The sequence below is a fragment of the Schistocerca cancellata genome, chromosome 1 (assembly GCF_023864275.1).
Source record: "Schistocerca cancellata isolate TAMUIC-IGC-003103 chromosome 1, iqSchCanc2.1, whole genome shotgun sequence".
NCBI classification, from domain to species: Eukaryota; Metazoa; Arthropoda; class Insecta; order Orthoptera; family Acrididae; genus Schistocerca; species Schistocerca cancellata.
The window spans coordinates 1,169,445,113-1,169,471,075 of NC_064626.1; the positions used below are offsets into that span (position 1 = coordinate 1,169,445,113).

Below are 25,963 nucleotides of genomic sequence, written 5' to 3' on the forward strand. Positions count from 1 at the left end.
CTTAACGGATGGCAACTCAAACTAGTGACAGTTTAAACGCAGACCAACACTCTTCCAAAATCTACCTAACGTGTGGTAACCAATACAACGATGGAATAACCCAGGCAAGGCGGAATCGGCGGACAGCACTGCGTCTTCAGAATCCGATGTTTAGAACATCCACAAACAGAAGGAACCACTACGACCAAGGTAGTCCAGAAGAACAAAATATCCAAACCACAATCAAGGAGGCTGTCGAACTACACGCCTTACCAGAAATCTGTGGCAAGGCGAGGAAAAGTACACTGCCGCGAAAATACGCTAACTTCCAGGGCAGATAACTGGGGCGTAGCGGCCACTAGGCAGAAAAATACCTCTGGTTGAACTTCATGAATAAACACAAGGAATTCAATAATTAATAATAAGAAGTGGAGATGGCTAATTAGTTTTGCCAACTCCAAAGGAGTAATCCGTCGAACTACAGACCTATATCATTGACGTCGGTTTGCAGTAGGGTTTTGGAGCATATACTGTATTCAAACGTTATGAATCACCTCGAAGGGAACGATCTATTGATACGTAATCAGCATGGTTTCCGAAAACATCGTTCTTGTGCAACGCAGCTAGCTTTTTATTCGCACGAACTAATGGTCGCTATCGACAGGGGATCTCAAGTTGATTCCGTATTTCTAGATTTCTGTAAAGCTTTTGACACCGTTCCTCACAAGCGACTTCTAATCAAGCTGCGGGCCTATGGGGTATCGTCTCAGTTGTGCGACTGGATTCGTGATTTCCTGTCAGGACGGTCGCTGTTCGTAGTAATAGACAGCAAATCATCGAGTAAAACTGAAGTGATATCAGGTGTTCCCCAGGGAAGCGTCCTGGGACCTCTGCTGTTCCTGATCTATATAAATGACCTGGGTGAGAATCTGAGCAGTTCTCTTAGGTTGTTCACAGATAATGCTGTAATTTACCGTCTAGTAAGGTCATCCGAAGACCAGTATCAGTTGCAAAGCGATTTAGAAAAGATTGCTGTATGGTGTGGCAGGTGGCAGTTGACGCTAAATAACGAAAAGTGTGAGGTGATCCACATGAGTTCCAAAAGAAATCCGTTGGAATTCGATTACTCGATAAATAGTACAATTCTCAAGGCTGTCAATTCCACTAAGTACCTGGGTGTTAAAATTACGAACAACTTCAGCTGGAAAGACCACATAGATAATATTGTGGGGAAGGCGAGCCAAAGGTTGCGTTTCATTGGCAGCACACTTAGAAGATGCAACAAGTCCACTAAAGAGACAGCTTACACTACACTCATTCGTCCTCTGTTAGAATATTTCTGCGCGGTGTGGGATCCTTACCAGGTGGGATTGACGGAGGACATCGAAAGGGTGCAAAAACGGGCAGCTCGTTTTGTATTATCACGTAATAGAGGAGAGAGTGTGGCAGATATGATACGCGAGTTGGGATGGAAGTCATTAAAGCAAAGACGTTTTTCGTCGCGGCGAGATCTATTTACGAAATTTCAGTCACCAACTTTCTCTTCTGAATGCGAAAATATTTTGTTGAGCCCAACCTACATAGGTAGGAACGATGATCAAAATAAAATAAGAGAAAGCAGAGCTCGAACAGTTTAGGTGCTCGTTTTTCCCGCGCACTGTTCGGGAGTGGAATGGTAGAGAGATAGTATGATTGTGGTTCGATGAACCCTCTGCCAAGCACTTAAATGTGAATTGCAGAGTAATCATGTAGACGTAGATGTAGATGAAGCACTTCACTCATTGCTCTTCGTTTCAGTGACCCTGCGAGCAGCAACGCACGAACGAACGGCGGAAATAGTGGAGGTTTCACTACTGGGTTAATGTTCGCTTAATTCAAACGTCCTGAGTCCGGTGGACAACGAGGTTGTGGCCATCACTACTACAGCCCCTCGATCTGGCAGTGCCTGCGTGCCGCCAGCGGTCCTGGCATGTCCTCACGCTGCAGGACCTCACTGCTGCTCCGTCCCAATCGAACTACCCGACACACTCCCTTCCCGGAAAACACTTGATGTTCCTCCAAAGATAGTACCACTGTAATAGATATCGATAACCGCTGCTGCTGCCACTCGCGGACAGACAACGCTAATAGTGGTGCGAGTATACAGACGAAGAAAACGAGGCACCACTATCCCTATTACACGATGACAACCTACCAACGGCACCAACCCTAGCCGCAACACGGCTGAATTTCCAACTTCAGCGGCGTCAAGCGATAGCTCGTCGGAGCGCAAGGTGGAGGTACGTTGTGTTTTCTTATAAAAGCTGGTTCCGCTTCGGTACCAGTGAGGTACTGCTTAGAAGGTGACTAGTTGAGGACGTGCAACTAACCTGTCTGTGTGTTAATCACACTGGACCTACCCCTGGTTTTATGTTCTCAGATGCGCTTTCGTATGACTGCAGGAGCACTCACATGGTTATCCCACAATCTGTACGTCAATCTGGTGATTCGACCTGTAGTGCTACCATTCATCAACAGCAACAGGATACCGATCGTGCACATACCGCTGTTATAGCCCAAAATGCTCTACAGAGTGTAGACATGTTACCTTGGCCTGCTCGATCACCGGATCTGTCTCCAGTCGAGCACATATGAGACAGCATCAGATGATAACTCCAGGGTCATCCACAACCAACATTAACCATTCCTGTGTTGACCAGCCAAGTGTAACACGCCATTAACTCCATCCCAGAAACTGACATCAGGCACCTGTGCAACACAATGCTTGGACGTTTCCATGCTTGCATCCAATGTTGTAGCAGTTACGCCGGGTATTGATGTACCAGCATCTCACATTTTCAATGGGTTATCTCGCGCTTACATTAACCTCTGGTCTTGCAATGTTAATCAACTACATACGCTACCTAGACAAGTAAATTCCAGAATTTCATTACTCTCACATTAATTATTTTTTGGTGTTTAGAGTTTTTTTCGATCAGTGTACTTGAAAAGCAAGAGCTATGACCAGAACGTGGTTATGAATTGCAGGGCTAAGGCCTACAATTACATTTTGGCAGCCTCTTATTCGGTCGCGCCTGTCGAAGTTCCTGACTTGACCGAGATACCTACTCTATCACTAAAGGACTGACTCTGTTCATGGCTCATGGTGCAAGGTCCGAGTTGCATGTTACCTGTCTACCGTTTTCCAGGGGAAACAGAAATTTAATTTTCAGCATTTCTTATAGTTACTGACTGAATTTAAAAATTTAAATCCACTCATTAAGACGTGTAGTCTTATGTTAAAGGTTTAACACAGAAAGGCAGCTCGTACAGCTAGAACTTGTGTACATGTCTTGAACCAACGCACCTCACGGAACACAAATTACCCACACTGTATTCATCCAGTATATGAGAATGAGAGCACTTAGTGACTTTCAACAGACTTAACACTTAATTTCTCACATTTTCGAAAATGGGGAAGGAAATAGGGGGTGCCCTCTGCGAAAGGAAGAATTCCGGCATTTGCTTGCAGCGATTTCGGGAAATCACGAAAAACCTATATCTGAATACCCGGACGGGTATTCAGATCAAATCCGAAAGCGATTCCACTGTTCTAACCACAGCGCCACCTCGCTTGGTAATTAGCAAGAGTATACAGACAGAATACAAACACGAATTCAAATATTGATCATCGTCATGTCTCTGGCTTCACACATCGCGTGAAGTTTTATCTGCCGACTTTTTAAACACGTACTCTATACGAAAGGGGTATGTTTTACAGATGAAAGTTGATCCCTTCAGAGAAATTATGTTATAATTGTATGTTTGTAGGCTTTCGTGCCCTGAGTCAATTTCCATCAAATTTTTCCTAGTTGCATGGAGTGTTGTGTTGTAAAATGATGCACAGTGTGACATTTATTGAACTATGTGAAATAAAATCATCATACCTTCTGAACGGTTTGCGTTAGGACTTTCAAATGGCGCGGATGGCCAAGAGGCATGATGGGAGTTAGTATGTACATGCATGGTTTGTTTTAGCGACGAAGCTACTTTCATTTGGATGGGTTCATCAATAAGCAAAATTGGCGCATCTGGGGACTGAGAATCCGCATTTCACAATCGAGAAGTCTCTTTACCCTCAACGCGTTACTGTGTGGCGTGCAATGCCTGTTATAAGTTGTACAGCACTTACTGAAGTTATTACTGTACGTTATTATTATCTCAGAAACAAAGAGTCTAGTGAGACACTAATTCTTCGTTTAAATGTTGGCCGAATCGTTCCATTCCATGTTTCTAGGTGCTTAAACACACTCCTGGAAATGGAAAAAAGAACACATTGACACCGGTGTGTCAGACCCACCATACTTGCTCCGGACACTGCGAGAGGGCTGTACAAGCAATGATCACACGCACGGCACAGCGGACACACCAGGAACCGCGGTGTTGGCCGTCGAATGGCGCTAGCTGCGCAGCATTTGTGCACCGCCGCCGTCAGTGTCAGCCAGTTTGCCGTGGCATACGGAGCTCCATCGCAGTCTTTAACACTGGTAGCATGCCGCGACAGCGTGGACGTGAACCGTATGTGCAGTTGACGGACTTTGAGCGAGGGCGTATAGTGGGCATGCGGGAGGCCGGGTGGACGTACCGCCGAATTGCTCAACACGTGGGGCGTGAGGTCTCCACAGTACATCGATGTTGTCGCCAGTGGTCGGCGGAAGGTGCACGTGCCCGTCGACCTGGGACCGGACCGCAGCGACGCACGGATGCACGCCAAGACCGTAGGATCCTACGCAGTGCCGTAGGGGACCGCACCACCAATTCCCAGCAAATTAGGGACACTGTTGCTCCTGGGGTATCGGCGAGGACCATTCGCAACCGTCTCCATGAAGCTGGGCTACGGTCCCGCACACCGTTAGGCCGTCTTCCGCTCACGCCCCAACATCGTGCAGCCCGCCTCCAGTGATGTCGCGACAGGCGTGAATGGAGGGACGAATGGAGACGTGTCGTCTTCAGCGATGAGAGTCGCTTCTGCCTTGGTGCCAATGATGGTCGTATGCGTGTTTGGCGCCGTGCAGGTGAGCGCCACAATCAGGACTGCATACGACCGAGGCACACAGGGCCAACACCCGGCATCATGGTGTGGGGAGCGAACTCCTACACTGGCCGTACACCACTGGTGATCGTCGAGGGGACACTGAATAGTGCACGGTACATCCAAACCGTCATAGAACCCATCGTTCTACCATTCCTAGACCGGCAAGGGAACTTGCTGTTCCAACAGGACAATGCACGTCCGCATGTATCCCGTGCCACCCAACGTGCTCTAGAAGGTGTAAGTCAACTACCCTGGCCAGCAAGATCTCTGGATCTGTCCCCCATTGAGCATGTTTGGGACTGGATGAAGCGTCGTCTCACGCGGTCTGTACGTCCAGCACGAACGCTGGTCCAACTGAGGCGCCAGGTGGAAATGGCATGGCAAGCCGTTCCACAGGACTACATCCAGCATCTCTACGATCGTCTCCATGGGAGAATAGCAGCCTGCATTGCTGCGAAAGGTGGATATACACTGTACTAGTGCCGACATTGTGCATGCTCTGTTGCCTGTGTCTATGTGCCTGTGGTTCTGTCAGTGTGATCATGTGATGTATCTGACCCCAGGAATGTGTCAATAAAGTTTCCCCTTCCTGGGACAATGAATTCACGGTGTTCTTATTTCAATTTCCAGGAGTGTAATTCTAATGATGTAATTACGTATCCGTTCCACTGGATATATGCAATGTTTCTTACAATAAAATTTATTTTCTTATCCACATTTTTGGTGTTTTCTTTTTTCTAGCATTAAGTCTTACGTTAAAGTTTTGTATAAGTCCCACATTCGAAGACTATACAAAATAACAATCCTCGTCCGAGAGTATGTAACCATGAAAGAAACAGAAGACGTTGAGTGAATATGTAGTCCCACTTGAACATTCTAATTATTCGACTGCTTGAATAATATATTGGCTTTTGTAATTCATTAAATTTTTCCAGTATGTAATAGTCATATGTGGACGACTCACTGTCATGCACAATTATTATTATGCACATTGAGAAATAAATATGGAAGGCCTGCGTTCTTCTTGCTTCCATTTTATGATGATCAACATTCTTGTTCTTTGCAAGCAGCCATCATCTACCGTAAAGTATGTATCTGTTATAGCGTTTGCCAGCTAAGATTGAAGATATGCACCTATATAAAGATGTACTTAAATACAATAAAGGCTTTTTTATATAATTTCACGGCGTTTCAGTAAACTGGTACAATTATTCAAGGTAATAAATTTAAAGAACAACATGTATTCCAAGGATGATGCTACTTCTAGTATGGCAGATAGTCATAAAGTTTCAATTACCACCTAGAAAATAATAAGGCTAAGTAATTAACAAATTTTTTCTTTGTTTGCGCTTATATTTCGGTAGTTCTGGTACACTCCGGAACGCCCGAGCCGAAGTACCGCATCACGCTGTTAGAGGATCCAAAACAAAGTGGCGGATCCGAATAATGAAGTGAGGTATGGTGGGGAAATCATTTTCTGTATTTCGAGGAGAACAATGCTGATATAATACTCGCTGCGTCGGTGGGAGTACTCACTCATCATAGAGGAAGGTGATAATGATTTTTTTTTACTGTTATTGTTTGGCGCCACAGAATTATGCTCGTGATCCATTACAAGAGTATTCTATCGAGTCTCCTGACGAAGTTCCGGGTGTTTGTCCGGACGAAGAGTGGAGGAATCCTTTCAGAGAATATGTTTTCTCTCCACCTCTCCACAACAGCGACTAATCCTATTCTACTCAGGGCACAGTCAAACATGCTGTTTTTTTTTTTTTTTTTTTTTTTTGCTATCAATTTTTTTCTCAGACCTTGTCCCGTATTCTCTTAACAAGGTATCGAGTGACATTTTTATCATTACTCAGACAGAGAAAAAATTACGTGTCAGTTACTCCTATAATGACAACGCGTATGATTTTCGATGTGAAACGTTTCCTGTACAGTCCACACATAAACTTTTACAACTTAGGTGTTGGCCATCTCATCGATAGTTGAAGAAAATGTATCACACTGAAGGGTGAATATGTGCAGAGGGAGGGATACCACTTTTCACAGTCACAGCTTCATTCTTTCGAGGTAATCATTGAAACTAGATGACTGACACTAGTAATTCCATCTTTTCATCTTGCTGTGTAAGGTGAGCATTGAATGACAAATACTATAATGTAAGGGTATGATTTCGGACTAAAAGTCAGCCTGATGCTGTCACAGACTGAGTACAAGATTAGCGCTAAACAAAATTTTATTGTCACTTGGTAGACAGATGTTGACATTGATAACGTAATGTAATAACATTATCTTTTATTAATAGTTAGAAATTGAATCAAACACAAGTCCAATAATGCTAGTGCGGCACCAATGTTCCGTTCGTGTTCTCGATGATCCAGTTTATGTACATGGAGACGCGGGTGGCGACTGAGGGATATGGAGGGGTAGCACACTCGTATCCCCATGACGCAATCCCCACAATCTTTCCCTCGTAGAGCAGTGGACCACCTGAATCACCCTGCAAAGATCATTGGAAAAAATTACTTGTGGTATGTGCAGAAAATCGGCTTATGGAAAGTTATTTGTTGACCATTCTTAAACAAATTCAGCTTTTTTCAAGTTAACTTAAAAATATCAGACTCAACTGTAACTCCTATCCTCAAATATAAAATGTCAATATTTTAATCACTGTATTTAATAAATCGGCATTTTACACAATGATATCAAAAATTGTATGGTCACATAGATATAAGCAGGTAATATTAGTAGTTCGAATAATACTGCTAATCTGTGTATTCTTAATTTAATTTGAGCTTACTTCTGCTAAAATTCATTTCCAAATGAAGTTTATCATATTTGCTCTGACAGATCATTATTCTATTTCATGTTTTAGAATGTTTTGGTATTTTTGTCTCCCATTAGGAACCTCTATCAAGTTACTGACCTCTCAATTAGTGTATATAAGAAAGACCTCCTGAAATATTTGCTCCGATGTGTAAAAGTATCTAATAAGTAATTATATATAATGTGGTCTGTTATTTTTTAACATTTCTCAAGGTATTTGTTAAACTCATATAGCGTAATTGATCTATGGCCTCTTTCAATCCTGAGTAACTAAGGTGGTCTAAAAACAAGTAAAACAGGGAATTAAAAATGAGTTTTTTTCTACAAGTCATTACGATTATTAAACTTCTGGAGGAGATTTCAACCTGATATACACAATAATGGAGACATGGAGACACAGATATGTAATGCTGTACATGCTATATTGTAACGGCATACTTCCCTTTTTGTGCCTGGGTTAATGTTGTTATATCTGAGTCATTCAGAGATAGCTTATTTGCCGTTTCTAATGATTGTGGTTATCATATGAATCTACTGTTCACTGTCATACAGAACAGAAGAAAGAATTGTGAGACAAAGGTTCAGAGAATTAAAGAAAACTGAAAGTTATGTCTTCTTATGTCGAAGAAAGAACGCTAGTTGATAATGCAGTTACTGTGTTTAATATCTTCAGTTCCAGAAAAGTACTTCGTGCTTTGCATATCACAGTCGGTATATATAGCTCTTAGAACAGCGCACACTCCGCTGCAGAGTGAAAATCTCATTCTGGAAACATCCCTCAGGCTGTGGCTAAGCCATGTCTCCGCAATATCCTTTCTTTCAGGAGTGCTAGTTCTGCAAGGTCTGCAGGAAAGCTTCTGTTAATTTTGGAAGGTAGGAGACGAGGTACTGTCAGAAATAGAGCTATGAGGACGGGGCGTGAGTCGTGCTTGGCAGTTGGCAGAGAACTTGCCTGCCAAAGGCAAAGGTCCTGAGTTCGAGTCTTGGTCCGCACACAGTTTTAATCTACCAGGTAGTTTCACCAAATTCCTCCGAAATTTCAAGTCATGAATTTACCAAATCTCACTACAAATACTTTATCAACATGGTTAAACAGTCACCCAAACCAACTGAACTACTTCACACAAACGTATCTCGTGTAGTATTCCCCTCCCACATTAGTGTCCCAGAATTTATTCCATTTATCGTCTCTATGAGTTTCCATCTGTCCTAATTTACTAGACTCGATATGTTCACATTTTTCAACAACAAATGATATTTAAAAAATACTTCTGCCATGACATACATGGTGCTCTCTAGGATTTGTCGTGAATTGTAGCATTTTCACCAAATACGAATTGTCAAACACATCTTAAGTTTTTGATGACACAATAAACAGGGTATCTCCTCTATGAGAAATATGCTCTTCTTTTCGATTGTTATGACATGGTTACATCTGCTGTAGTGGCAAGCTCCAATGACTGTCTCACCAAAAAGGCGTCATAAGAAGAATCACGCAAGGAACCGTAGTGGTAGATGTTATAGCGAAAGGAGGCAAATTCAGCATGCTGACAATGAAGAAGTCGCCACCTAAGTCTTATGAAAGGAGAGACTGCCACGATATTAACACAATGTTACCAAACCGCCAAGGCTATAAAGTTGCTTAGACAATGGGAAAGTCAGAGAAATGATGTTGACGTTGTTCAATGGGCACGTCAGCGTCTCGTTCCTGTTGGGACTTAGAGGTCAGAAACGCTACCGTTTCAGAAACAACAGCAATCAGGCTTGCATGTACAGCCCCACATTTAAACAGGCATAACAGCGAGCGCCAGCAGCTAGGTATGAGGTCCGTGACAGTATATGTGTCGAGATGAGTCTACATGTAGCTACCTGCTCTCACTGATGGACTCTGTCTTCACTGACTGTGGGTGTACTGCCTGTGCCAAGTCTTCTTGCTGCTGATGTACACCTTCTGACAGTCGGGCCATCTGCCGGCCAAATTGCGACCTCTGCTGGTCGCCTATCATGGTGGACCGGATTCATTTGTGGGCCTTCTAGCTTCCCAGCCGTCACCACCCATTTGATGCCCACGTGTGGGAAAATGCTACCACTGTTTACTAATACATGTGCAGGCACACATCACTGCTAAGAGCTACCATTTGCACTGGGGACTGCAGTCCTATCTAGTCCATTGCAGAGCTCTTCGTGCTGAGCAATGTGATCAAGACAGATGCTATGGGTGCAATGCACTGTCCATTGGATGTAGCCCAACCCGGGTTTTGAGTAAGCTACTATGGATCCCATGCTGTTCACAGCATTTCTACAGCCGCTACCACTGTCTGAAATGGGCGCAATGCACTGTCCTTGGCGATGGACCACTGCTGTCATGAGCACACTTCCACTGGATGGGAACAGCCTGCATTCTGGAGGGCACTGCCCGCATCCCAGAACCATCATCACTGATGTACTTTATTCTTCAATAATGAGATTCTTTTGACGGCATTGTTTCCATGATGGAACGTCAGACAACAAGCACTGCAACCCCACAGCCACGCCCATGATGGCGATCTACAGGCTGTCCTCACCACTAGCAGTCCAGTTCCAGTACCAGTCATAGAGGTTACTCACTCCTGGCCTCTGCACTTACTCCTTGCCCGTTTCAATAAAGTATTGCCATCACTGACTTCGACGAATATATTGTGTGAGGATCAGGATGTTCGTAAAGTTGATGATTTTGGCACTTTAATCGGTACTAAAGACAAGAGAAAATGTGAAGTGAAAATGGTTAATTCAGAGGAGTATTATCACAAAGATTACCGGGTGTATATTGATCCTCAACAACTGATTAAGGAAATGAGAAATAATACAGAGGAGATAATTAATCAGAAGATCGAATCATACAGATTACATTACAGCTTGAATGTGGAATCGTTCAGAGAGTAGAACACAGGCAAGCCCTTATGTTTGTCCTCAGTGTTTTAGAAGTGAGAAACGTGCAACTTCAGTAGAATTGGGTTCAGTCTGGTAAAAGGAATAGATATGTATGTGTTGGTTGGATTTTAAAAATTGCCTTTCTCGTTTAGTGGTGAACTTGATAATATTTCACATTAGGTTTAAAGAACAGTCTGTTGAGGGGAATGATGATTTAGTCGCACCAAGGGATCGCAGGGCTTTTTATGTGCATGTTTGGTTGTTATAGTTACGCCCACGAAAGAATGGTGCCCATGGAGATCGCTTTGTTGCTCCAAGGAAGCACTAGAGTTTGGTCAAGCAATCATGAAAATAGAGATGAGAGGCACGGAGAGGGAATCCTGAGAATAGAAAGTTGAGGGAACCGTGGAGATAGAAGATGCTATAGACGTTATATTTCAGAGACGGCAGAGCGTTTTCGCAGAAACTGTAGCCGCAAGGAATGAATGATGACCAGTGGAACGAGAGATGGCGACCGCTCAGCTGTTTAGAGGAACGAGGCATGTGTGTGGAGAGACCAAACATCGAACTGAAGGAATTATAAATATGCGAAGTCAGTTTAAGTGTGGTAATTAATAAGGACACCCTGAAGCTATGATTTAACTTTAGAAGATCGGCAGTAATTGTCTTATATTGGTGTATGTTTGAAAAAGTGTGTTACTATTAATGATGTGTGTCTTTTGTTATTACCAAATAATCCAGCTTGAAATGGAATATGTACGATTTCGTGTGCTAAACATGTTACAAAGATAGAGTGCAATGTGTATATCATAGGAAGTTTGAAAAGTAGAAATAAATGTTATTAGGCTTTTAAGAGTCCCTGATTAGTGTGTTGATGTCGGTATCATCTATGTTCAGTTCCTTCTGTGGAGAGTATTGGGATGTTAAGCACTGCTGGTGCTATGGAGTATATGCTTTTTAGTAAAATAAAGATGCGCTTGCTAGGAATTCAACTGTCATTAAGTGGACATTACATTTCACTGGAGCGAACAGCTCAAGGACAAGCTGCAGAAACTGGTTGATAGGAAATGTTACTAATTGACAATTTGTTGAGGTGAAGCGAGGGTGTGAATGTATATTTCCAGACCTTTCTTTTCATGAAAATGAAATTCCTCAATGAAATGACAACAAAATGAGACTTTTTAAAGGTATTTGTCGTTGGTCTTCCTCAATAGCCATATAGTTCAAGAAGATCCGTCATGGATAACATGACATCAACAACTGTTTGTCTCATATCGCCACGTAACGTTACGTACACGTAAGCACACGGCAGATAGATTAATCCTCCCAGCTCTGGGGACTTTCCATCACTACAGTGTAACAAGACTTGTCGCTTATATAATGCCCTCAATTCAATGAGGAATGTAATTCACATGTTTCTTCATGCATGATATCTCCAGGTGAACCCACTGGTTGATGCGAGATCCTGTAGAGCCAACAAAGTACAGGAATGTTAACTACTTGCTGTCGATGTTCGATGGAGCATCTGAGTGTTCATCAAACCATGGCCTGCATCCACAGCATGCTCATCATTAAGTTAGAAAACAAAGGGGAACACGTCTTCACCCAGAATCATAATAAAAGATTGTCGTTGATGTTAGCTGTAGCCTGGCTGAGTGAGCGAAGTCGTGGTAAGGAAAACACCACCAAAATATCATAGGACCACTTCCGATGTGATTTACACCCGACGCACACTGTGGGTTAAAAGCCTCACCGCACCCGCCGCCTAGCGTAATTCGAGCCGAGGAAAATTGTGATTCGTTGCACCACGCTGCACGGACCCACTCAACTATTGTCCAATTTATGAGTTGTTTGGCCCACTGAAGAAGCGTACCTTCGTCCACTACTGTGGTCAACGCCCTACAGCGACTTTCCCAAATGATTATAGCATACAGTTACCTTCCCAGTGTTGATCGGAAACCCGTCAAGAGGGACCTGCGTTCAGTTACAGCAGCAATTCCTGTCAAATTTGAGAGCAGTGGACTCCATTAGGATTCATTCATAAGGATTGCTCTTACGGTATATAACACTGGCTTCTAGTGGTACACCATTCCTTGGAGTCACATTGTACAGCACAAGTAAACCGCAAACAAATCAGATACTTTCATTCGCCATGTGATAACAGGCTCGTCCAAATACAACAGCTGGTTTCTGGAATTATGTCACGTTACCGATTCATTGAAATGACTTACGTTAACGGAAGAGTGTCACGCGACCATCTGGTACCAGTTCTCTGCCACCTACAGAGCTCCAAAGCGACCAGAGAGCTCTTTTATGTATGGTTACTATTATTTTGTCCAGTGAACTCATTTAAACTCCTTGACTGAATCTAACGGCAATTCAGTAAGAAGTCAAGCAACACAGACATGACGGCATATTTCCAAATCGGCCCATGAGCTGTCTTAGATGTGTTCCTCGTCGAGACAGACTTTTGCCCACCATCTTTTTCTATACTTACGTAGCAGGAGCCGTAGTTGTTCTCCTCGAAGCGAGCAGCGCACATCTGCGTAGGGTAGATGGCGTAGCCATCTTCGCCCCACACCGCTTGGCATTCCTCTTGGTTTACTACTCCCAAGTCCACTTTGCGCAAGTTTTCTGGCTGCGGTCCTCCATACTGTGAAAAATAACAACCTTTTCTTACACCACAACTATGCTAATATGCTGCAAATTTTCAAAGCCAATCATCCACAATACAGTGTTTTATTGCGATCTTGGCTAAGAAGTATTTTCTTCTCCTAAGAAATAGAGAGTGTTGAAAAAAACATATAAACATCAAAAACACAACACCTTGGCTTGCCTAATACGGTATAGTAAAACCGTTGCCATTCAAAGCAGCTTCCAGTCGTAACGGAATGGTCATGAGTGGTTTTCAAGGTAATCTTATACCATTCTTCCTGCAAAACACTGGAGTGTTAGGATAACGGTGCTGGAGGTGTGTAAAGATCAAGCAACCTTCTCTCCATTCGGGAGGACGACGGTTGAATCCCGCGTCCGGCCATCCTGATTTAGGTTTTCCGTGATTCCCCTAAATCGCTTCAGGCAAATGCCGGGATGATTCCTTAGAAAGGGCACGGCCGATTTCCTTCCCCATCCTTCCGTAATCCGAGCTTGTGCTCCGTCTCTAATGACCTCGTTGTCGACGGGACGTTAAACAGTAAACTCCTCCTCCTTCTCCTCCCTTCTCTCCAACATAGACTACAAGGACTCATTAATACAGAGATCAGGTGACCGTGGTGGTCAGGGGAGATGCAACAATTCCCCCTCGTCTCAGAAAATCAGTTCCGGACGATACGAGCTTGTCGTCTTGGAAGATTGGTTTCACCTTTGTGGAGCAAACAATGATCCATGGGATAGGCTTGATCAGCCAAAATAGTCACATAATCCTTGGCAATAATCTGACTTTGTGGAGTAGCCATGGGGCCCACGAAATACCATGATATGGCTACACAAATCATCATCTAACCGCTGCGATGTTTCGGTATTGGGAAGTAAACTTGGGCATAACTCGGATAAAATGTGGAACAGTATTCGTCCGAACAATCTACATTCTTCCATTGCTCCGTAGTCCAAGTTTCATAGCTTCAGAACCCTGTTTTTCCGGTATTTCCGTTTGCACCACTGACGAGTGGTTTTGCAGTTCCAGATCGACCTGTAATTCGCAGCTAATGGAGTTCCTTTCGTATTGTTTTGGTTCTGAAAGGGTTCGTGACTGCAGTATCTAGATTTGTAGTGGCTTTTGCAAATGTCGGCATATTATTTTCCGTCACAAGCTGCTACAATGACCGTCCGTCATGATCATACAAGAGGCACTTCTGTCTGCGTTGTGATATAACGGATAATGTTTCCCCGTTTTCCCTGTATACGGTGCAAATCTTCGTATGGTGCCTCTTGAAATGTCAAACACTTCAGCCACCTTGGTTACGGACGAATCCACCGTACGAACACCAGCAATTTGTGGACGTAAGAATTCACTTAGCTGAACCATAAGGCACTCACAGTTACAAATAACACTGTTTTTATGTGACTGACACGGGCAAGGACGTTGCACAGGTGGTGTTCATGGTCATATTCGAGCGTCGTCCAACAAGTAAGTTTCCCTATTTTATTTCTCTGCAAACTAAACTGTGTTCCTGATATGTGGGGGCTGGCGAGTTCGACTGATATGTGTTGACAGCGCCCACGCTGGCTAACGTTGCAGACCGAAGAATCTTGCCAGTACGGCGCAAATTAGCATGGAGTTAGGACTAAAAAATGCTTGCGTTTGTGGGCTGTGCTCTGTCATTCATAAAAAACTGACCGTTATCGATATCGATCGGGAATTAACTTCTGCCTATAGGGAAGGTTTGTGAATTTGTGGAAGGGTGTGCAGATGTGCTGACGAAGAGCACACAGGGAGGATCTCTATAGCGACATGTTGTGATGCGAGATCTTCCCACAAGTGGTTTTCACATGATCTCCCGGCGGGGTCAGGGATTTTCTCTGCCTCGTGATGACTGGGTGTTGTGTGATGTCCTTAGGTTAGTTAGGTTTAAGTAGTTCTAAGTTCTAGGGAACTGATGACCATAGATGTTAAGTACCATAGTGCTCAGAGCCATTTGAACCATCGCATGATCCCCGAACTCAGAGGTCATGTTGGAAGTGAGCACTTCAACATCGATGATAAAGTCACATCATCAGCGAAGAACTGGTTGCGAGCACCCAGCCAAGTACAGCTGGTTTGGAAAAACTTGTTACGAAAAATGCTTAGAAAAACATGGCGACAATGGATAAAAATAACAGAAGCATTTTACAGTGTCAACAAAATTATTTCAGCATGATAAATTGTCTGTGCTCTATGTATGTAAAGAAGATGGTTGGTTGGTTGGTTGGTTTGGGGAAGGAGACCAGACAGCGAGGTCATCGGTCTCATCGGATTAGGGAAGGACGGGGAAGGAAGTCGGCCGCGCCCTTTGAGGTAGTTTTCAGGTAGTTACCTTCAAGGTAGTTTTCAGATAAAGCACTTAAAAAAATTTCACTGGATTCTTTGTCCCTGCCACCCGTTATGAACGTCTGAGTCTCCCAGTCTATATCCGGCAAATTAAAATCTCCACCCAGAACTATAACATGGTGGGGAAATCTACTCGAAATATTTTCCAAATTATCCTTCAGGTGCTCAGCCACAACAGCTGCTGAGCCAGGGGGCCTATAGAGACATCCAATTACCATGTCTGAGCCTGCTTTAACCGTGACCTTCACCCAAATCATTTCACATTTCGGATCTCCGTCAATTTCCTTCGATACTATTGCACTTCTTATCGCTATAAAAACGCCTCCCCCTTCACTGTTCAGCCTGTCTCTGCGGTATACATTCCAATCTGAGTTTAGGATTTCGTTACTGTTTACGTCTGGTTTCAGCCAACTTTCTGTCCCTAGTACTATATGGGCGTTGTGATCGTTTATTAATGAGAGCAGTTCTGGGACCTTTCTATAGACGCTCCTGCAGTTTACTATTAGCACATTAATATTGTTATTCCCTGTTGCATTTTGCCTACTCCTACCTTGCCGCGTCTCAGGAGGCGTCTTGTCGGGCCTAGGGAGGGGATTCTCTAACCTAAAAAACCCCCATGTGCACTCCACACGTACTCCGCTACCCTTGTAGCCGCTTCCGGCGTGTAGTGCACGCCTGACCTATTCAGGGGGACCCTACATTTCTCCACCCGATAGCGGAGGTCGAGAAATTTGCACCCCAGATCTCCGCAGAATCGTCTGAGTCTCTGGTTTAAGCCTTCCACTCGGCTCCAAACCAGAGGACCGCGATCGGTTCTGGGAACGATACTACAAATAGTTAGCTCTGATTCCACCCCACGAGCGAGGCTTTCTGCCTTCACCAATTCCGCCAACCGCCTGTACGAACTGAGGATGACCTCTGAACCCAAACGGCAGGAGTCATTGGTGCCGACATGAGCAACAATTTGCAGTCGGGTGCACCCAGTGCTCTCTATCGCCGCCGGTAGGGCCTCCTCCACATCTCGGACGACACCCCCCGGCAGGCAGACAGAGTGAACACTGGCCTTCTTCCCCGACCTTCTCGCTATTTCCCTAAGGGGCTCCATCACCCGCCTAACGTTGGAGCTCCCAATAACTAATAAACCCCTCCCCCCGTGTGCCTGCTCGGACCTTGCTGAAGGAGCAGCCACATGTCCCCTCACAGGCAGAGCGGGCGATGCCACACGGCCAGGCTCCACATTGACCTTCCGCCTCGTGCGCCGCGAACGCCGCTGAACCCGCCACTCCCCTTGGGGAGAGGGTGGCCCAACAGCGCCCGGTACCCGCGAAGATGTCTCGACAGCAGGGACAGTGGGTGAAGCATGTAACACCTGGGGTGTACCTTGCGACGCACCAGACTCCCCACTGCCGCTACACTCCGAGGCAGCAGCCTGAAGACGGCTGACCGCGGCCATCAACACGCTCAGCTGTTCGCGAACAGTGGCCAGTTCCTCCTGCGTCCGTACACAGCAGTCACACATCCTATCCATCCTAAGGAAACAATTTACTGAAGAGAGTTAATCAACCTTTAACTAGACTGCTAATTCACTAAAGGCGGCTGCTTATTCACTAAACTGTGGTTGCTAGCCACTTCTTGTAGAAAACAATGAAAATAGCACTACCTATCTCTGGACTGTATTGAAAACAAACACTAGCACTACTGGCACTATGGTTGACTACAGGGACTCTCTCTGACTGTATTCAAAACAAACACGAAATCTATGGAACACTATTAAGAGCACTCGAAAATTAAAGCTTCCTAAAAGCAAATACACACGGAAGAAGAAGTGACAAGTAAGAAAAATAGAGTTAATACTTAAATTAAGGTAGCTCGCTGCACAGCAGACGTGAAGCAGACAGCAGTTACGACGACACTGACACTGACTATGGCTGACTAAAGGGACTCTCTCTGACTGTATTCAAAACAAACACGAAATCTATGGAACACTATTAAGAGCACTCGAAAATTAAAGCTTCATAAAAGCAAATACACACGGAAGAAGAAGTGACAAGTAAGAAAAATAGAGTTAATACTTAAATTAAGGTAGCTCGCTGCACAGCAGACGTGAAGCAGACGGCAGTTACGACGACACTGACACTGACTATGGCTGACTAAAGGGACTCTCTCTGACTGTATTCAAAACAAACACGAAATCTATGGAACACTATTAAGAGCACTCGAAAATTAAAGCTTCCTAAAAGCAAATACACACGGAAGAAGAAGTGACAAGTAAGAAAAATACAGTTAATACTTAAATTAAGGTAGCTCGCTGCACAGCAGACGTGAAGCAGGCGGCAGTTACAACGACACTGACACTGACCAATTGTGTGATTGGATTGAGCAGTTCCTAGATAACAGGACGCAGCATGTTATTCTCAATGGAGAGAAGTCTTCCGAAGTAAGAGTAATTTCAGGTGTGCCGCAGGGGAGTGTCATAGGACCGTTGCTATTCACAATATACATAAATGACCTGGTGGATGACATCGGAAGTTCACTGAGGCTTTTTGCAGATGATGCTGTGGTGTATCGAGAGGTTGTAACAATGGAAAATTGTACTGAAATGCAGGAGGATCTGCAGCGAATTGACGCATGGTGCAGGGAATGGCAACTGAATCTCAATGTAGACAAGTGTAATGTGCTGCGAATACACAGAAAGATAGATCCTTTATGATTTAGCTACAAAATAGCAGGTCAGCAACTGGAAGTAGTTAATACCATAAATTATCTGGGAGTACGCATTAGGAGTGATTTAAAATGGAATGATCATATAATGTTGATTGTCGGTAAAGCGGATGCCAGACTGAGATTCATTGGAAGAATCCTAAGGAAATGCAATCCGAAAACAAAGGAAGTAGGTTACAGTACGCTTGTTCGCCCAGTGCTTGAATACTGCTCAGCAGTGTGGGATCCGTACCAGATAGGGTTGATACAAGACATAGAGAAGATCCAACGGAGAGCAGCGCGCTTCGTTACAGGATCATTTAGTAATCGCGAAAGCGTTACGGAGATGATAGATAAACTCCAGTGGAAGACTCTGCAGGAGAGACGCTCAGTAGCTCGGTACGGGCTTTTGTCAAAGTTTCGAGAACATACCTTCACCGAAGAGTCAAGCAGTATATTGCTCCCTTCTACGTATATCTCGCGAAGAGACCATGAGGATAAAATCAGAGAGATTAGAGCCCACACAGAGGCATACCGACAATCCTTCTTTCCACGAACAATACGAGACTGGAATAGAAGGGAGAACCGATAGAGGTACTGAAGGTACCCTCCGCCACACACCGTCAGGTGGCTTGCGGAGTATGGATGTAGATGTAGATGTAGATGAAGGAACCATCCCGGCATTTGCCTGGAGCGATTTAGGGAAGTCACGGAAAACCTAAATCAGGATGGCCGGACGCGGGATTGAACCGTCGTCCTCCCGAATGCGAGTCCAGTGTCTAACCACTGCGCCACCTCGCTCGGTCTAAAGAAGAGAGTCTGATTGTTAGTTTACTGTTTTGTAATTCATACAAATCTACAGTTTTATTACGATCTCTGTGAAAATTTGCACACTTTACCTTCAAGAGAAGAGGAAGATCGCTGTCTATTTAATATTTCGTATTCCGAGTTGAAACACACATGTATGAAATATAAAAAGGTGAAAGGTTGTCACCAGATCGCAGGGCCATCAAAAGACCGAACCAATCCCGAGACTTACCAGACTGTGACATAAACTATTCGAATTGTTCGCGTCGCGCTCAAACACAGCCCTACATGAAACAGTGAAAACTGCGCTGGAACAATAGAAGACGAATTTTTCAAACACACAATGTGATACTTATCACAAAATGTATCAACAGACGGCGCAAATAATCACCTTTTCATGCACGTGAAGACGTATTCATTCGCCGAATTCCCTTGACAGCCATCGATTCAAATATGCCCTTAGATTTAAAGCGGCTGCAGTTTCTCATGCAGCTTAGCATTCGCGAGTGTCAACAAGGCGCAAGGTCGATCACTTTGTATGGGAGATATTAAACATCCGGGCAATTGGCCACTGCATCTTCTGCAGTTACGTTCAAGCATGTACAAGGGGTAGGAAAAATAATATGAACAGTGGTGGTAATGGGATGGTTGTGTTTGAAGATCAACAACGCAGGTAAGGCACGTGTCGAACTGGACTGTGAGTGTTCAGTACGGACTAGCCAACAGTGCAAGTTGTTTACGAGTAGTGCACACTTCGTATTTGCATTCAGAGGCCGACATCGACGTGCAGTGAAAGACCTAACAGAGTTCCAAGGAGGGCAGATTGTAGGAGCACTAATAGCCGGAGCATCAGTAACCAAGACTGCCAACTTATTGAATGTTTCAAGAGCAACTGTTTCAACAGTCATAACAGCCTACTCAAAACAGGGAAAGACACCATCGTGTAAACGTAATAGTGGGCACAAATCGAAACTAAATGACAGAAATCGCCGTACGCGAACACGAATTGTGTCAAAAAACACAAAACTTCGGCGGCTAAAGTGACTGCAGAGCTCAATAGCCGTGTTCGAGACCCCGTACCTATCGGCACTGTCCGCCGAAAACTCCATAAACCGAATAGTCATGGACGAGCTGCTATACCGAAACCATTAGTGACGACAATCGATGCAAAGAACCGTAAAACATGGTGTCAGGAGGATAAATACTGGACGGTTGATCAGTGGAAACACGTCATATGGTCCGACGAGTCAACGTTTTCGTTATTTCCAACATCGGGCCAGGTTTACGTCTGGAGAACGCCAAAAGAAGCCTACAATCCTGATTGCTTGATTCCAACGGTAAAGCGTGGAGGTGTGTGTGTGATGGTGCGAGCACCCATATCATGGTATTCTGCTGGTCCCATCTCCACTCTCAAAGTCGGTGTTATAGTCAACGATTATGCGAACATTGTAGATGATCACGTGCACCACTTGATTCAGATGTTGTTTCCCAACAATGATGCGATATTTGAGGATGATAGTGCACTCAATCACACAACCAGGACAGTACAATCGTGGTATGAGAAACACACAACTGAACTGCAGCGTCTTCTCTGGCCATCACAGTCCCCCGGACTTGAACTTTATCGAACCCTTGTGGGCGGTATTGGAGCTCAGATTCCGGTGCAGATTTCCTCCTTCCTCGTCACTATAGAAGTTAGAAAAGATTCTGACCGAAGAGTGGCATAACATTCCACTGGGGAATGTACATTCATTATATACCAGTATTCCAAGAAGAATCGCAGCTGTATTAGGGGCAAATGGGGGTCGAACCCCTTATTAATAAACCTTTCTCAAGTAAGTACAGGTGTTCATATTATTTTGCTTATCCCCTGTATTTGTATGGAGTTTCCAGTTTATTGTCCAATCACTGCATACGATATGAATCACCTGTAACGGCATATGTATTAAATGTGTCACAAATTTTAACATGCTACAGAAAGAAATAATAAAGACGCTGATGAATTATAGTCTAATTTTAATTAGATATCAGTGGCATTTAAGGTCTGTAGTTGAAATATTGTCGCTGCAAGTACTGTCTGCAGGCAGCCACTAAAGCCCGCCACTCCCCACAGCAATAAAAAATGGGTTTTAAATCTCTACATGAATCACGTACACAATCTGCAACACGCGTATGTAGTGCTGCTCATCCGCAGTGTTTTTCTTTTGTGTGTGTGTGTGTGTGTGTGTGTGTGTGTGTGTGTGTGTGCGTGTGTGATTCGGATTGCATACCTAGCCATGGTATCGATGGAGAGAACACGTCAGAGACAAATTGCGGCTCGAGCCCGCACGGGGCGCAGCGATCGCTGCAAGCACGTGAGGTGGCGGCGGTCCTCTGACCAAAGACTATAAATGTCTATGGAGTGAGCACTCGTATGCGCTGACCGAGGATTCTGTCCGCAATATCTGCTGCAGCGCAAGTCATGTGATTTTGGGACAGCACATTTAAGACCGTATAGCGCGTAGAGTATTTTGAGTGTTGTTACTTTGCTCACATTCAAGGGTACTGTTTTTCAGACATCTTAACAATTTAATGCCAGGAACTGACGCTGGCTTCAAGATGTGAAGAGCAACAGTATACTGCTTTTTTCGCCACATTACCATAGCTTAGAGTCCACCTTATTTACTTTTTTTGATAAAGGAATAAGAACTTACAGCCCACAGTAATTTCTTAACCTCTCTGTTGTAGATATTTGTATTATCAAATTTCTGTCCCACTTATTTACGTTAGAATGACACCGTATACGGCGCCGAAGTGTCACAGAAAGAACAACGCATTTGGAACTATGAAATTGTTAAATTTAACACAATAAGCGATTTGCACCACCTGATTGTCTATTATTGCTTTTAGTTTTTCTTCATTCACCCCTCTGCTATTTATATTCAAGTAAAATATCCCTATCATTTTTTCGCCATCTCATCAGAAAAGTAAAACCATATACTACACACAAAAAATAAAAATACAATGCTCCAATTCTGGAATAATGAAAGAAGTAACAGCCAACAATATTTTTTCACGTTTTCTATTGCACTGATTACATTGTCGAATCTGTTCTAATTAACCACAGTACAGTGACACTGTATAGGTAGCTGTGTCATGCAGAAATACTTAGATACCCCGTAAAGATTTGAGAACTAGCATAAATCGGAGGAAATTAATTAGACTGTCATGTAGAAATTTTATCTGTATATGAACATAGCACTAATATACAGTGTATACATATACACTGAATGCCAGTTTACTCAGACACACTTGCAAATTTATCTAGCACTTGTCTCATAAGTATATTCCATAATACAGTAGAAATCATCTCTGCAATACAAGATTTTGTAATACCGAGCCTCGATATTTTTCAGCATCTGTAGCTACGAAGATACTGCATCATTGCAACTGCTAAAACTCAAACGCGCAGAAACGAACATAAAACGTGAATATACGTAATATTCAACTTACGCTGCTACCAAAAATTGTAGACAAGCAGCGTGGTCCAAAAATCATGCGACTAGCCCGGCTTGACGTTGAGAACATGCACAGTGGGCTGCACTGGATATACTCGTATATACACTCCTGGAAATGGAAAAAAGAACACACTGACACCGGTGTGTCAGACCCACCATACTTGCTCCGGACACTGTGAGAGGGCTGTACAAGCAATGATCACACGCACGGCACAGCGGACACACCAGGAACCGCAGTGGGCCGTCGAATGTGTGATAAACCTTTTGCATTTTCTTTATGTTTTCGTCTTCCTTAAAGGCAAAGAGACAATATGAAGCGGTAGCCCATCATAGAGCCTATGCCTACCGTCATGTATTTTTTGACTTTCAGTTGTTAATAAACAGAGGACTTTTTCTGGTACCGGTAGGAGCAAGGAGGGATTCGCGCTCGGCTAGTGAAAGAGTGAGAAGCACGTCAATATTTTAGAGAGTAATTGTAGACCGCCATTTTGGGGTCGCTATGAATAAGTGAGGAGTGTGGATTTTATATGTGCACCGTTCAGAAAAATACAGTATTGTTTTATTAACAGAAAGGTCGTGTGAGTTGTTATTTCAAATAGTGCAATAATTACAACCACTGAAGCCCACCTGTGTACTTTGGAAAATTACGAAGATCCGATAAGCTTAATAGGAACACGGTCAAGACTTCAAAGGTGAACGCGGCGACCAAACATAGTATTATAAAGAATGGTAAGCACAAATCTACAGCGGAGAAAGAAACTACTCCGCCCTGCAAAATAATATGAACTAATACGGACTTATTTCCAGGCACAGCTCAGCTTATTGTGCTTGTCATTCACGCCGAAAAATTAATCTCATTAATTCAATACATTTTAAGAAGCCACGCATATTATTATCATCTATTTCATTATTATATTATACTATAAAGTGGCGACCCCCTACTGTATACTGTCGGAAATAAGTCTCTTTATTTAGGGAGACAGTATAAATGGCGCTAGCTGCGCAGCATTTGTGCACCGCCGCCGTCAGTGTCAGCCAGTTTGCCGTGGCATACGGAGCTCCATCGCAGTCTTTAACACTGGTAGCATGCCGCGACAGCGTGGACGTGAACCGTATGTGCAGTTGACGGACTTTGAGCGAGGGCGTATAGTGGGCATGCGGGAGGCCGGGTGGACGTACCGCCGAATTGCTCAACGCGTGGGGCGTGAGGTCTCCACAGTACATCGATGTTGTCGCCAGTGGTCGGCGGAAGGTGCACGTGCCCGTCGACCTGGGACCGGACCGCAGCGACGCACGGATGCACGCCAAGACCGTAGGATCCTACGCAGTGCCGTAGGGGACCGCACCGCCACTTCCCAGCAAATTAGGGACACTGTTGCTCCTGGGGTATCGGCGAGGACCATTCGCAACCGTCTCCATGAAGCTGGGCTACGGTCCCGCACACCGTTAGGCCGTCTTCCGCTCACGCCCCAACATCGTGCAGCCCGCCTCCAGTGGTGTCGCGACAGGCGTGAATGGAGGGACGAATGGAGACGTGTCGTCTTCAGCGATGAGAGTCGCTTCTGCCTTGGTGCCAATGATGGTCGTATGCGTGTTTGGCGCCGTGCAGGTGAGCGCCACAATCAGGACTGCATACGACCGAGGCACACAGGGGCAACACCCGGCATCATGGTGTGGGGAGCGATCTCCTACACTGGCCGTACACCACTGGTGATCGTCGAGGGGACACTGAATAGTGCACGGTACATCCAAACCGTCATCGAACCCATCGTTCTACCATTCCCAGACCGGCAAGGGAACTTGCTGTTCCAACAGGACAATGCACGTCCGCATGTATCCCGTGCCACCCAACGTGCTCTAGAAGGTGTAAGTCAACTACCCTGGCCAGCAAGATCTCCGGATCTGTCCCCCATTGAGCATGTTTGGGACTGGATGAAGCGTCGTCTCACGCAGTCTGCACGTCCAGCATGAACGCTGGTCCAACTGAGGCGCCAGGTGGAAATGGCATGGCAAGCCGTTCCACAGGACTACATCCAGCATCTCTACGATCGTCTCCATGGGAGAATAGCAGCCTGCATTGCTGCGAAAGGTGGATATACACTGTACTAGTGCCGACATTGTGAATGCTCTGTTGTCTGTGTCTATGTGCCTGTGGTTCTGTCAGTGTGATCATGTGATGTATCTGACCCCAGGAATGTGTCAATAAAGTTTCCCCTTCCTGGGGCAATGAATTCACGGTGTTCTTATTTCAATTTCCAGGAGTGTATTTTATGTCTCTGACGAGCGTTTATCGTTATACCACAGCCAGGCGGTTACTGTCACTCCGTTGATAGCACTCGTTCATTAAGTATGGGTCATTGGATAGTAGAATATTTTCTTCTTGTCTGGTCAAAGTTTTGTGATTTGGATTTTTCCCTGGATTGTGGTATATGCTTAGAAGACTCGGCTACGCTCTGGACATTGGTTGGTTATTAATTCATCTCCGCAGTCAGTCATCACCGGAACCGCCTGTTTCGTCCCACCGGTCTCCCGTTAGCATGGGTGAAAGTAGTCATAAACTGTGTTTCTACCTACGCAGAGTAGTACAGAAAATCGCTCATAATGCTCAAACCTTTTCCTAACTTTCATCAGGACAAGAGTTAGGTTACTGTTATTGAAATGCAAGGAAATTTTCCCAACCGGCAACTATTGAAAACTTATCACGTCAGAATCTCAAAAACTATTGATCTCTTGAACTCACTGAAATGTTTATTCTCATTGAGTTCCAAAATACCTGCTCTGCGAGAGATCTGTCTGATGTTTCGTATCGGATTCCGGAAAGCGTCGTACTTCACAGGTGGCAGGCACAGGGCTTTGCACAGAGGAAATGCCAAGATAGCAGGAGCCGACAATGCCAGCGCAGCAGATGTTGGTGCATTGTTGGCGGAGCAGTTCATCCCTCTCGCTGCCAACTGTCAACTAATTTGAATAAAACTGTAATGTAGCTGAAGACAAAAGAAGTTGTAATATTAGTGGGGAGTTGATAAGTCGTCTTCAGTAATAATCGTAGGACAGAAGAATATTCGTCATTGTGTATATTTTCGCTACGTGTCTCCTACGGGACCATGTCAAAACAGTGTGACAGCATGTCTTAGAACCATC

The 25,963-nt window shown here is 44.5% G+C and overlaps 1 protein-coding gene across 1 annotated transcript in view; it reads right to left on the minus strand.

Annotated features, from left to right (window-relative positions):
* Nucleotides 1-7,394: 7,394 nt before the first annotated feature.
* Nucleotides 7,395-25,963, minus strand: part of LOC126139078 (transmembrane protease serine 9-like) — a 69,973-nt gene continuing 51,404 nt past the window's right edge. Inside the window, exons 7-8 of the mRNA XM_049915225.1 lie at nucleotides 13,290-13,445; nucleotides 7,395-7,556 (exon numbers count right to left, since the gene is read on the minus strand). Coding sequence (XP_049771182.1) covers nucleotides 7,395-7,556; nucleotides 13,290-13,445 — 318 coding nt within the window. The remainder of the gene's footprint in view (nucleotides 7,557-13,289; nucleotides 13,446-25,963) is intronic.